The following is a 14,443-nucleotide window of genomic DNA, read 5'->3' as shown; positions in this document are numbered from 1 at the left end:
TGCAGAAGGATTGAACATGTTACTGATGAGAGCTAGGGAGTTGGGGCTGCTAAAAGGAGTAATTTTTGGTGATAATAATGTGGTTGTGTCACATCTTCAATTTGCAGATGATTCTTTGTTGTTTTGTGATGCCGTATGGTCAGAAGTGCTTAATTTAAAAAGGATCCTTAGGTGTTTTGAAATTGTTTCAGGGCTTAAAATAAATTACCACAAAAGTGTAATTTGTGGGTTTGGTATCTCTGAATCTGTGCTCCATGAGTTTGCAGGTATGCTAAACTGTAAAGTTAAGTCAGCACCAATCAAGTATCTAGGGTTGCCATTGGGAGCAAGCCCCCATAGAAAGGTGATCTGGAAGCCTGTCTTGGACAGGATAAAGCACAGGCTTGCTGGTTGGAAGAGGAGATTTCTCTCCTTTGCAGGAAGATTAACACTAATTAAATCAGTGTTATCTAGTCTGCCGGTGTACTATCTCTCTCTGTTCAAAATTCCAGAAGGGATAGCAAAAGAAATAGAAAAGTTACAAGCCTCATTCTTGTGGGGTGGAGCTGAACTTAAGAGAAAAGTTCATCTAGTGAGATGGAATGAGGTAACTAAAAGTACTAAGCAAGGGGGATTGAGTGTTAGAAGAATCAGAGACATGAATGTTTGTTTATTAATGAAGTGGTGGTGGAGGTATGCCAATGAGGAACAAGCTCTGTGGAAGCAGGTGTTAGTCTGCAAATACAAAGCTGAAGGTGGAAATTGGCGTCCAGATATTCATTCAGGAGTTAGAGTATCCAAGATTTGGGGTGATATATTGGTGGCAGCAAATCAAAAAGTCAGCCTTTTGCAATTTTATATTAATAACCTTCAGTTTAGAGTGGGTAATGGTTGTAGAGTTTCCTTCTGGCATGATTGCTGGACTGGTGGAGCTAGCCTTAAAGAATCTTTCCCTAGATTGTTCAGGTTGTCAAATGAGAAGGATGGGACTATCAGGGATTATGCTGATAAAAGGGGTAACTCTGAAAATTGGGTGATTAGCTTTAGAAGGGCCTTATTTCAATGGGAACAAGAAGAGCTCCTCAATCTGAACCTCTATACCAGACCTGGTCCTGTCTTGAATCTGCTTGCGAAAGACAGAGTTTTGTGGTTAGCTTCCAAATCTGGTCAATCTTTTGTCTCAACCTTATACAAGCATACTGATTTTGAGCATGGTGAAGTCAATAACTTTAGCAGATTAGTGTGGATCAAGTACCTTCCACCTAAAGTTCAATTTTTTGGATGGCTCGCATGGAAGCATAAGGTAAAAACTTCAGTGTTCTTGCACAGAATTGGTGTGCTGGAGGATAGTGCTGCCACTGTATGTATTTTTTGCAAAGCTGAACAAGAAACAGTTGAACATGTGCTTATCTGGTGCCCTTCGATCTGGAGAGTATGGACTGGTCTCCTGCAATGGTGGGGAGCCCTTTGGGTAGTGCCTCAAACTGCTGATGGCTTACTGCAGTGATGGGTTGGAAGCAAGGTCATGAAAGCTGAAAAAAAAAATTGAAATGCTATCCCCTTGGTGGCTCTCTGGTCCATTTGGAAGCACCGGAACGAGTGCATCTTCCAAGATACTCAACCTAACATGGAAGAACTTCTTGAAGTTATCATTGTTAGGCTTGCAATTTGGTTAAAATCCACGTCCTCAGATCTTCTTTTTTCTGTAACTGATTTTCTGCATAACCTGGAGCAAATCAGATTTTGTTTGGGTAGGAGAATGTAAGGTTGTATTATCTAAAGGGTCTGTTCTGTTCTATTATGATGGTTGCTGCTGGTGGCCTGAAATGGTATGGTTTTGCCTGGTGCTTTGATCAAGTATGTTATGGTTTGCCTGGGGTTTTCTTGTCTGCTGTCTGTTTTGTTCTATTATTGTATGCTGTTATCTACTGGTGCTTACTGCTGGCAACTTAGTGGTGCTCTGTATGCTCTGGTTGGTTGGTTGTTGTGTGCCCGTCTTGGGTAAGTTGGGGAGTGGTCTTGCAGGTGGATGGGTATGGATGGCTGTTATGTCCTGCAGTAGGCTTTCTTATGCCAACTCAAGGAATGTGATGGTCTGAATTGGTGTGTGAGTCCTGGGATTGTTTCAGGTAGAAAAAAATTATGTTGGTTGCTTAAGGAGCTCTGTTAATAGTGGTGATAATAGAAAGAGGTTCGAGAGTGTAATGCTGGGATTGGGTGCTTGCAGTGTCCTTTTTGTATTTTGGTCGTTTCTCGTTGGTCTCTCACCAACTCTGGGGGTGCTAGCAAATGATAGGATGAGCTAGTTGGTGCCAACCTCGTTGGGATGATCTAGCCCATTGTGATGCCTTTGCACCTCCCTCTTGTCTTTATTGATGTAATTCGCTTTGTACTATGTACTGGTTTTATTCCATCAATAAAATCTTCTTTTTGCTGATCAAAAAAAAAAAGAAAACGATTTCCAACGTGACCACTTTTGTAATTCGCTTGTCGGCTTTCTTTAAACAAAGTAGGTTCAAGTTAGATTTAATTTTATTGACTAATATTTTAATTAGGATATAATAAAACCAAAAAATTATATTTAGGACAGTTGACTTTTTTTTTTATAATTGATTTGATAATTGTGGGGACATAATTTTTGAATAACAACACGTGGCCGAGGTGTCACCGAAGTGCCGGCCGAGGTGTCACCGAAGTGCCAGCCGAGGTGCCACGTGTTTTGATCATAACGCCGAGATCATCTCGGCTAAGCCGAGATTATCTACAAAGTTACCAGAATCCGGCATAAGCAGATAAGGGATGAGAGTCCTAGAATGAGAAAGGACTTCAGTTTGGATAAAGATAAGAATCTTAGAGAGCTTATCTCAATCCTACTGGGAGTCTAAGATTAACAATAATCCTAAATCCATTGAAGCTAGGCTTCTATTGTGATTAGGTATGTGTTGGTTATAAAAGAGAGGCACCCTCATGTGTTTAAGGTGTGTCTTTTATGCTTTGTCTAGTGAGTTAAGCACTATTGGTTATCTTTGAGAGATATTTTACTGACTTGATCGTCGGAGTGCCCTCGGGTGGACGAACCACCGCAGGATTCTTATCTTTCTGTGACAGGTCGTTTGGGCTTAATCTATTCTGCCGGTGCTCTCCGGCTGAATACTAGTTTGGCAATGTGGTCGGAAATTGACACACACAATTTGGCGCCGTCTGTGGGAAAGAAAGAAGAATAGATGGTCAACGACGGGCAGAAAGAGAAGGTTGGGGACAACACCCCTACTGAGAGTGGGAAACATATTAACCTTGACGTCAAAGAAGACAACTGGAATGAAGAGACTCGTGATAAGAATCACGGAGGAAAGGACGTCGACCAGAAGAGCGGCGTATCGAAGAAATCGGACCAGAGCGGGTATTATAACAAGGATGACCTCCAGGTATGGAAAGATAGATGCCTGCAGAGGGACGACGAGATGAAGGGAATGGCGGACAAATTGGCAGACCTGCAAATGGTTGTCAATTTCCTGATGCAGAACAACGTCATGCAGTCACCGTTCCCGCTACAAGATACGTCGATTCCAGCGGCCAAGAAAGATGCCCAAAAAGGGGGACAGAACACAGTTCCTGCAGTCCCTCAGCACGATAGGGCAAAGGGGCATTCTCACCGGCCTTCACGGGAGGTCGGGCATGGAGAATCAAAGAGGGCTGGAGAATGATGCTTGGGAATTGGAATTTACAAATCGAGGCCATGTTTAACACTTGTTGAAATTTAAAATTTATAAGTTGAAATTAAACCGATGCCATGTTTAACACTTGTTGAAATTTAAAATTTACAAGTTAAAGTTAAATCGAGGTCATGTTTAACACTTGTTGAAATTTAAGTTTACAAGTTGAAGTTAAACTGAGGTCATGTTTAACACTTGTTGAAATTTAAGTTTACAAGTTGAAGTTAAACCGATGTCATGTTTAACACTTGTTGAAATTTTAAGAAAAATTTACAAGTTAAAGTTAAACTGAGGACTGGTTTTAACACTTGTTGAAATTTTAAGAAAAATTTATAAGTTGAACTTAAACCGAGGTTATATTAAAGGAAGATTGGTTTGAACACTTGTTGAAATTTTTGAGAAAAATTTACAAGTTAAGCCAAAATTATGTTGAAAGAAGTATCTACATACTTGCTAAGATTACCATGTTGCCAAGACTTGGAAGATATTTGAAGATAAAAGTCTTGTCAAGTAAAAAGTGAAGTATCGAGTTGTAAATAACACTTGTGAAAAAATTATAAAAAATATTTTCAAGTGTTAGGCCAAAGCCGAGACAAACTGTTAGTGGGTATAACCAAAATATTCCACACCGAGAAGATTACACAGTTAAAGTGTACGTTGAAGACATGCAAATTATTCTAAAGCATTGATGAAAACAGACTATAAGTCTTGGTCATATTAAGCCGATGAATGATGACCTCGGTTGTAAAGGATAGAACAAGTTTAGCCGACGTGCTAAAAGAAATAATATAGGTTCCATCACCTCAGGATGCCGAGGTAATAGAACCTAGGGGACAGTTGTGGGGACATAATTTTTGAATGACAACATGTGGCCGAGGTGTCACCGAAGTGCCAGCCGAGGTGCCACGTGCCTTGGTCATGACGCCGAGATCATCTCGACTAGGCCGAGGTTATCTGCGAAAATACCAGAATCCGGGATAAGCGGATAAAGGACAAGAGTCCTAGAATGAGAAAAGACTTCAATTTGGGTAAAGATAAAATTCTTAGAGAGCTTATCCCAATCCTACTGGGAGTCCAAGATTAGCAGTAATCCTAAATCCATTGAAGCTAGGCTTCTATTGGGATTAGGTATGTGTTGGCTATAAAAGAGAGGCACCCTCATGGGTCTAAAGTATGTCTTTTATGCTTTGTCCAGTGAGTTAAGCACTATTGGTTATCTTTGAGAGATATTTTACTGACTTAATCGTCGGAGTGCCCCCGAGTGGACGAACCATCGCACGATTCTTATCTTTCTGTGACAGGTCGTCCGGGCTTAATCTATTCTGCCGGTGCTCTCCATCTGAATACTAGTTTGGCAGTGTGGTCGAAAATTGACACACACAATAATTATGAGAAAAAAAGTGAAATAATTATTATTTGAATGTAATATTTTGTCTTATTAACTATTTTATTCTTTTTATTTTTCTTCACTATTTTTAACCAAATTTTGATATGCCAAACGAGGCCTTATTAAAAAATTTAATAAGAATTTAATATTTATAGAATTATTCATCAAAATTTGATGATAATAAAAGCATACATCAAGTGAACGTAATGGTCTGAACATAACTACTTAATAAAAATAAGGATAAATTACAAATATGAATTATTTTTTATAATTTGAAAAGTTATAAATATTTTGTTATCAGAATTTTTATTTAACAAAATTAATTAAAAAATAAAATTTCTAACTACTCTTCTATAAAATAATAAGATTATTTAAATTATTAATTAAAATAAATTTTTGATATAATTAAAAAGGGGATTTGTTTTTAAGATCCTTGGTATTAAGATTTTATAGTATAAAGGATATCAAATATTTTCATAATGTTTAAGGTCCCTCACACATTAATCCAGAGAAATTCTTTGAACTTCCCAAAGAAATTCTTTCCAAATTTCTCTAGACTTTCTCTGGATTTCCCTTGCCCATTTTATTGTCAATAAGCAATATTTTGATAAATTTTGAAAAACTAGAACCTACTTTTGCACTTGCCAAGCTTAACATGTAAGTTTAGAATTGAATGGCTCATTACGATATGACAGAGGTAGCTGCCAATGATAATCAACCACATATAAAAGACAAATGTATACGCAAAAAGACTAGATATGGAAATGCCTTGGGTTAGCTAGAAACTTGTTCTTTGCATTGAACTCTATTAAGGGACATTTAATTCTAATGCCTTAAATATATTATTGGCACACACTATTCACCAGTAATAGTTTCTGCTACTATTTTAAGATCATCTCATTCACTATTATTGCTTTTACCATATCCAGAGAAATTCTCTCTATGGACTTCCAACTCTCCAGAGAAATTCTCCAAAGAAATTTCTCTGGACTTCCAACTCTCCAGAGAAATTTGGAAAGAATTTCTCTGGACTTTCTCTGGATTTCCCATCCTCCAGAGAAATTCTCTCCAAATTTCTCTGGACTTCCCACTTTCCAAAGAAAATTCACAAGGCTTCATTATTATTCAGATCTCTTCACTATTTTCTCTGGTTTACAAATCTCTTCAAGCTTACTCTTTTCCCACAATTTATCTGTTTATGATATCTCTACGACACTGCCTTTGATGAATGTAGTGGTGGTCTGAGTGGTGGTTTCAAACCAGAGAAATTTCGACTTCCCAAACCTAGAGAAAATTAAAATTTCTCTAAGTTCAAATTTTTGCAACCTACAACTCAAAAACTAGTATCAATTGTGGACGTAAATACCAACATTATGACAATCTAATTCATAATCTTTTAAAAATGACTCATAACTAATACTGATCCTACTTCAATAACAAAATTCTAACTTCCATCACTCAACAAAATGCATTTGAAAATTTCTCTTTTGTCCCATTTTGTCACAGGATTCTAACATCTCAGAGAAAATTATTCAAGACAAAGAAAATTGTGTTTTGACTCAACTAGAGAAAATTGATCAAACTAGAGAAAATTACAGTTCTCTCTTCTTTTCCAGAGAAATTCTAAACTAGAAAAATCCAGATAAAATTAAACATCACAGAGAAAATTAAACATGTCAGAGAAAATTATTTTTTACCTCATCCAGAGAAAATTGCAGTTCTCCTCTTCTAGAGAAATTCTAGAATTTCTGCCCAACTGCAATCACAAATTGCAAACTCTGTACGCGGGTTAAATACAACATGAGCTCTTTTCCAATCTTCCCGGTCAACAACTTTTGCACATTTACCTCCATGACAACATCAGAGTCAGGAATCTTCAAAGATTTGCGCCAAGATGTTAAACCACTCATCTATTCATCCTTCCAATATCGTGCAAAATCATATTTTCCTGAATACTCATCAAACCAGAAGTAGGAATGCACTTTAGTACCCAACTTATCAACCAACCAATCAGCACGTTGATAAACACCAGAATCGTTATCATTTAGCAACCTAAGCTTCATTTGGTTATGGTAAAATTCCATACTTGCACAAGTCTCTTGGCTTGCAAGCGGAAGAGTTTTGAGGATAGTAGTCCATGAACCTATTCTAGGATACCAAATCGCCTTGAAATAATCCATAAAATCTGCTCCATCAATGAAATCTTCCATGAAATTATCAAACAAATCCATGGTTCCATGTCCTCTACAAATGTTGTACACTGCCTGACCAAGCTGTCTTGATATCTAATGGCGGCGCCACTGGAGACCAGCTTTTTCTTCATTGCTCTTCCTTCTTTGGAATGCTTTGAGCTTCGTTTGATGGAGGAGAGAGAGTTGGAGAAGACGATGACGACGATGAACTCTGGCGATGGAGGTAGAGTGGAAGAGCAGAGAGAGATGAAGAGGCAGTTTGATTTGAGAGATCAAATTTCTTAGTGATATATGGGTGTCGGGGGTTGAAGAACCTTAGACATCATTAAATAATATTGTGAATCTCTTCCATTACTAAAAATGGGAGAGGGACCTTAGACTAATTTTTTTAATTAAAAATTGTTAATTAAATTGATGATTTATTAATAAAAAAGATTATTTGCTATGAAAATTAAAAATTTCAAAGGAGGATATAATTTCAAGAATTATAAAGGATAGTTTGTTTTTTAAACAAATTTCATAAAGTGTGTTTATAATTTATCTAAAAAAATAAATTAACATGTTCAGCAATAATTTTTTTTAAGTAAATGAATTGGAGTACTGCATAAATAAAATTATATAGTATTTTAAAATTATTTAATCCAATTTAAGAGAAGCTAGTGATTTTGCAAAATAAAATATATATGTATATATGTATATAGTGAAAGCAATTATTCAGTACGGCCATATGTCCCGCATCGTTTAACACGTGTGATGTGACCCCACTCTTCATATTTGAAATGTAATAAATTGGTCAATTTTATAAGAAATTACAGATAAGTGCGATCAAAAAAATAATTTATAAAAAGATAAAAATATATATATATATATATATATAATTTTAATTATTAATATTTCTGATGTTCGTATTTTTTAATATTTTTTACCCCTACCAAACTATCATTTCCCATTTTATAATTTTAACTAATAATAAAATGTGTGATTTAAAAAAATAATAATAAAATGCAAGTTCTATATATAATATACATATAGATAATGCAATGGTGATGTTGATTATTATAAGAATAATACTATATGTTTTAATTAGTATATTAATTAATATATTAATAGATTATATGATATAATTTTAAATATTTTAAATATTTATAATTTGTATTTTATATAATAGGTGAGATCAAAAATAATGTTATAATATGTATTGATATATTAATTAATATACTAATTGATATATATAGTATCATTGTTATTATAATTGAAAGAGTCGTAATTGAAAAAAATTAAACATCTAAAAAAAGTATAAAAAAAAATTGCACCGTAATTAAAAAAAAATATAACTAATTTCTGAAGTAATCATCTCTAAAACTTAATTAGATCCTAATCAAATAAGCTTCGATTTGACATTTATGTTGGGATTAAATAATTATAAAAAGATAAAATAGACTATTAAAATTAATAAGATAAAAGATTATTTTTTATTCATAATTATTATATTTTTCTCTCGTAAAAATTTACAAAAAAAATTAAAAATCTAACGAAACTAAAAAAATCAGACTAAAACAATCTCAACACAAAAAAAAAAAAAAATTTGATTATATTAACGAAGGCGAAACGAACTCTAATACAAAAATCATAACTAGGATACATTCGGTGGAATTTCCCTATATATATATATATATATATATACCCAAACACCCAAGTTGAGAAATACCCACCAAAATTTGTACAACCGAACATGGAAGCTGCCTTCCTAACATACGCATCGCTTTCCGTTCTCACTCTCATTATTGCTTTCAAGTTCTTCTCACAATTAAGATCTCAGCGCCGCCGTAACCTCCCCCCAAGTCCACCAGCTCTTCCGGTCATAGGTCATCTCCACCTCCTCAAACCACCTCTCCACCGAACTTTCCACCGAATCTCTCAAAACCTCGGCTCCGTCTTCTCCCTCCGCTTCGGCTCCCGCCTCGTCGTGGTGGTCTCGTCGCCTTCCGCCGTGGAGGAATGCTTCACAAAGAACGACGTCGTGTTAGCCAATCGTCCCCCGCTCCTCGGCGGCAAGTACATCGGCTACAACTACACCAGCGTCGCCGCCTCCCCCTACGGCGACCACTGGCGCAACCTCCGCCGCCTCATGTCGCTCGAAATCTTCTCCACGACTCGACTCAACGCCTTCTTATCGGTCCGAAAAGACGAAATCAAGATCCTCCTCCGAAATCTGTATCGAAATTCGTCGACTGATTTCGCAAAAGTCGAACTGAAATCAAAGTTTTCGGAGCTGAGCTTCAACATCATCATGAGAATGATCGCCGGAAAGCGATACTACGGTGAGGAATTGGAGAACTACGAGGAGGCGAAGCAGTTTAGGGATCTGGTGAGCGAGACATTCGAATACGGCGGTGCGTCGAATCCTAACGATTTCTTACCGGTTTTGAGGTGGATTGATTATGGGAATTTTGAGAAGAATTTGGGTAGAATTCATAAGAGGATGGACGCGTTGTTGCAAGGTCTGATCGATGAACACAGAAGCGATAAGAGTGGGAATTCGATGATAGATCATTTGCTGTCGTTGCAAGAATCGCAGCCTGAATATTATAGCAATCATCAGAGGGCTTGTCTTGGTAAGTGCCACACTAGAGTAATTTTTCTTTGATTGATTTTTTGAAGTGATTGAGGCCTCGTTTCTCATGCAATTGTTTTAGTTCAAAAATCAAAAAAAAATTTACTAAAAAAGAATATATTTACTACTTTAAAATTACTTAGTATAAAAAAATTATTTCAAAGGAACAAGACTCGACTAGTGGCATGACGTAATAATGGCTCGTTTGGAAAATTAATTATTTTAGCTTTTATTTGGCATAAGTTAAAATGAGATTTTTTGGCTAAAATAATTATAAAAAGATAAAATTAATTTTTTAACTCAATAAGATAAGATGTCGGATCCAAACTATAATCATTTTATTTTATTTTTTTACAAAAATCAAAAAATTTATCCCAAACGAGGCTTTTTAGCATTAAGCAGCCAAAAATCGACCAAAATATTTGTATTTGGGAATATTGCTAGATTTTTTTTAGTTAGATGTGATATTTGTAAGAAAAAAAAGTAAAATGATTATAAATTTAATGTGATATTTTATCTTATTGATAATTTTAGTTTTTTTTTTTTTGTAACTTTAGTTAAAAATAATAATAATAAAAAATAAATAAAAACATGGCCAATGTTATAAATATATTTTGATTCTTCATTTTTGTAGAATTAAAATATGTTACATGTAATTTTGAATATTTTTTAATGATTCATATAAAAGTTTATTGTTATGATTATTTAATTTCAATCACTAAACTTCTAAGGAGAATTAACAGTTTAGTGTGTATTTGTATACACACACAAAAAAAAATTAAATTAAAATAAATTTAAAATTAAAATTAGTAATAAATTTTAATAATTAAAATTATATATTTTTTCATGAGTTAATAATTATTTTGAAAAGAAAAATTGATCTATAAATTTCCCAACTTTTAACTCTTACATTTGTTCATATTGATAAAAATAACAGTAATGATACGTAGTTCGAAATTTTCAAGCTCGAATTTATTCCGAATTCAAAACGACGTCGTTTTAAACGGTAGTTTCATTTTACGAGGGGGTTATTTAATGAAAATTATCTTACCGATAAAAGAATTTTAATATATCTTACCGGTAAGAGAATCCAAAATGACGTCATTTTGGACAATTAGGGATTCGGGAAAGAAAGATTCGGGAACAAAACATTATTATAAAAGTAAATAAGATGTTCATATTTATAAATCTGAACAAATTTCATGAGTCTGATAATTTTAATGTACTATTTTCTAGTCATGTGTATTTTTTTCTAGAGTTGATACTAGAAATCATAAATGATTTATCAAAATTTGTATTAAATGTAAAAAAATGTGTATTTATTTTTCCTAAGGCTAATGAGGCCTTGTTTAGAAATAGACTATTTTAATTAAAAAATAAAAAAAATATTTGATCAGTCTACCCTTTTTATTTTTTTCACACATTTTTTTTATAAAAAATAAAAAAAAAAATCAACTAAAATATTCCATTCTCAAACCACCATGTCAAGTGATTTTTAAAAGAATATCACATAATAGTTATAAAAAAAATTATGATATTAATTATTAATATTTATAATATTTTTTAATTATTAATTTCTGTTGAACGTCTTTTTACTTATGGACTATTTGTTGGATAAGTTTGGAGCATTTCAATGCAGTGAGACAAATTAAAAAAAATTACAAAAATATATGGGCGCAAGTAATGTTTGTAATGGGGGTGCAAGTGAAAGGATGTAAGGGCGCAAGTGTGACTTGTATCCCCTCCATGTTTGTGTAAAAAAAAATTGTGTCCTATTGAGATGTAATTCTCTCATAAGTTATTGACTTTTGAATAATTAGTATATATATGTACAGTGGCAGAGTTAAGAAATTAAATCAGAGGGGGCATAATTTTTACAAAAATACTTCACATAAATTTTTACGATTAATTTCAAGAAATATATATATATATATATTATTTATAACTAGTATATCATGCATAATATAAAATTAAAAAAAAAGTTATGGATATAAATTTTAAAATAAATTATATAATGATAAAGTAATTTTTTATACAAAATTTCAGTAAAAATTCAATATAATAGTAATATCACGTCATCATTATCATATGATATCACCAAACAATAGTAAAGAAACACATAGAGGATGAATCCCAAATGTCAAATGTAATTAACAATTCAATAAATTTTATATTTTCATTGAGATTAATTATAATTGTATGTCAATAATAATAGATATCACCATTGTATTGAAATTTTTATAGATAATAATATGACTTATCGTAATATCTTTATTTTCAATAAAAAATAAAAATTATTATTCTCATAATTTTAAAAATGTGATTAATATTTCATTTTAAATAATATTTTATAATTTTTTTATTTAAAATATTTTCTTTATGTTTACGAAAATATATATATATTCCAAAACCCAGGGGCACGTGACAATCCACCCCCCCTCGCGACCCACCGTGGCTCCGCTATATGTGTATATCTATGACTATAGAAGCATTATTACGTTGTCGTTTGACAACAATTTTTTTATTTAAATAAGTGTAAAAAGATTAAATAGACTAAATAAGTCAATAAAATAAAATATTATATTTAAATTATAATTATTTTACTTTTTCTCTTACAATTATTACATTTAAACCAAAAAAAGCCAAAGTACTTCTCAAACGGAGTTAATTTACCCTTTAACTAAGGTAAATTAGTTAAAAAGTCAAGTTAAATTAGTTCTTTCCAAACAAAACCATGGATTGTAACGGGGATTTTCATTACAATTATATAATGGCAGTGCTTGGTGTAGAAATTATTTATAATTTATTTATTTTATTTTTAAATTTTTAGAGTATATGAAAGTGATAGTGCATATTTTGCTTATAATTTATGAAATATAAATAATGCAAATGTGTTAAAAAAAATTAATTATCTAACAATTTTGAGAATAATATTTTGAATTTTTTAATTATGACCTTTCTTCAGAAAAGTTGTATGTACCGAGAGGTTGTTTGACATCCAATTAAAAAATAGTCACATTTTTTTCAATTTTTTCTTTAATGTTTTTTTTAAAAATTTATGGCATTTTTTTTTTTTTAAATTTTTCGGTCCATCTAGTGTAGAAGAATCTAAAAAGTTTTCAAAAAAATGAAAAATATCAATTATTTTTACACTTTTTTTTTGGTTTTTAGTAAACTTTTTTCAAATTATTTATTTATTTTACTTTTTTGGTTCGCCTAATTGGGTAGAACTTAAAATCCTAAAGTTTCTTGAAAAAAAAAAAAAAACCCTCTAAAAAAAATCAATCTCAAACACCCAATAATAGGTATAACAACATGACAATGCTATCCATGAAGGTTTTTGTCGCACTGTCAATAATACGCAAAAAATGTCAAAATACAACAATGCATTGGTTTTTGATATTTTATTGTTAATTTGTAAATTTATAACGTCTAGGTCATGATACTTGCGGGCACGGACACATCAGCAGTAACAATGGAATGGGCAATGTCTCTTTTAGTAAACCATCCAGAGGTGTTGAAGAAGGCCAGAGCTGAGTTGGACATTCAAGTTGGCCAAGAATGCCTAATCGATGAACCTGATCTCTCCAAGTTGAATTACCTTCAAGCTATCATTTCCGAAACTTTTCGATTGTTCCCCGCAGCACCACTGTTGGTACCACACATGGCATCTAATGATTGTACAATTGGAGGTTTCGATGTGCCACGCGATACAATCTTGTTGGTCAATGCGTGGGCCATTCATAGAAACCCTCAAGTGTGGAATGACCCTACAAGTTTTAAGCCCGAAAGGTTTGAAGGTGGAGAAGCGGAAGGACACAAGTTGATGCCTTTTGGGATGGGAAGGAGATCCTGTCCAGGGGCTGGGTTAGCCCAACGTGTGGTGGGTTTGAGCTTAGCGTCATTGATTCAATGCTTCGAATGGGAAAGGGTGAGTAAAAAGGCTGTTGATCTCACAGAAGGCAAAGGACTAACCATGCCCAAACTCGAACCACTAGAAGTCATGTGTAAAGCACGTGACATCATGAACAAAGTTCTTTGAAGCTACAATAATGTTTGATCAATTTGTAAGATTGTTATTTAAGACCAAAAATTAGACCTAATTTTCAAGTTTAGTAATGTGGCAATCAATTATGATATAAAATGTAACACTCTCTCTCATATTTTCTCTAGTACTTTGACATCATTATGTCTATAAAATGAGTGTGAACAGTGGGCTTAAATATTATTTTTCATAAGTTTAATATGTTTTTCTATGTTGTAGCACCATTAAGACAGAACATTGTACTTTTTTTTTCTTTTCTTTCTTCTTTTTTTTTCTTTTTTTTGGCTTCATCTATTTTTCTTTTGCTTTGAACTTGTTAGTATTGTAGTAGTCTTATGAGTATATATGAGGTTGAATTTTTAAACAAGTTAGCAATAGTAATGCTATCCTTTTGAAGTCCATTTTTCTTCATTATGTCATGGAGTCATTTTTGGTACAAATACAACCCTTGTTTGTTCAATGGATATAAAAGCACTCTTGTTTTGGCTTTTGTATTGTGTCATGCTCGATGAG

General features: G+C 33.2%; 1 protein-coding gene across 1 annotated transcript; it reads left to right on the top strand.

Annotated features, from left to right (window-relative positions):
• Window positions 1-8,949: 8,949 nt before the first annotated feature.
• LOC114266005 (cytochrome P450 81Q32) lies at window positions 8,950-14,085 on the top strand. The gene is given in 3 exon segments (XM_028206890.2): window positions 8,950-9,866; window positions 9,868-9,886; window positions 13,322-14,085. Coding segments are annotated over 3 exon segments (1,488 nt in total). The 5' UTR covers window positions 8,950-9,003; the 3' UTR covers window positions 13,928-14,085.
• The last annotated feature ends 358 nt before the right edge of the window (window positions 14,086-14,443 follow it).

This window comes from Camellia sinensis, chromosome 4, assembly GCF_055761805.1.
Source record: "Camellia sinensis isolate YWXY chromosome 4, ASM5576180v1, whole genome shotgun sequence".
In the NCBI taxonomy this organism is placed as follows: Eukaryota; Viridiplantae; Streptophyta; class Magnoliopsida; order Ericales; family Theaceae; genus Camellia; species Camellia sinensis.
Note: the sequence above shows the minus strand (reverse complement) of the source record. Positions and strands in the feature narration are given on the sequence as shown.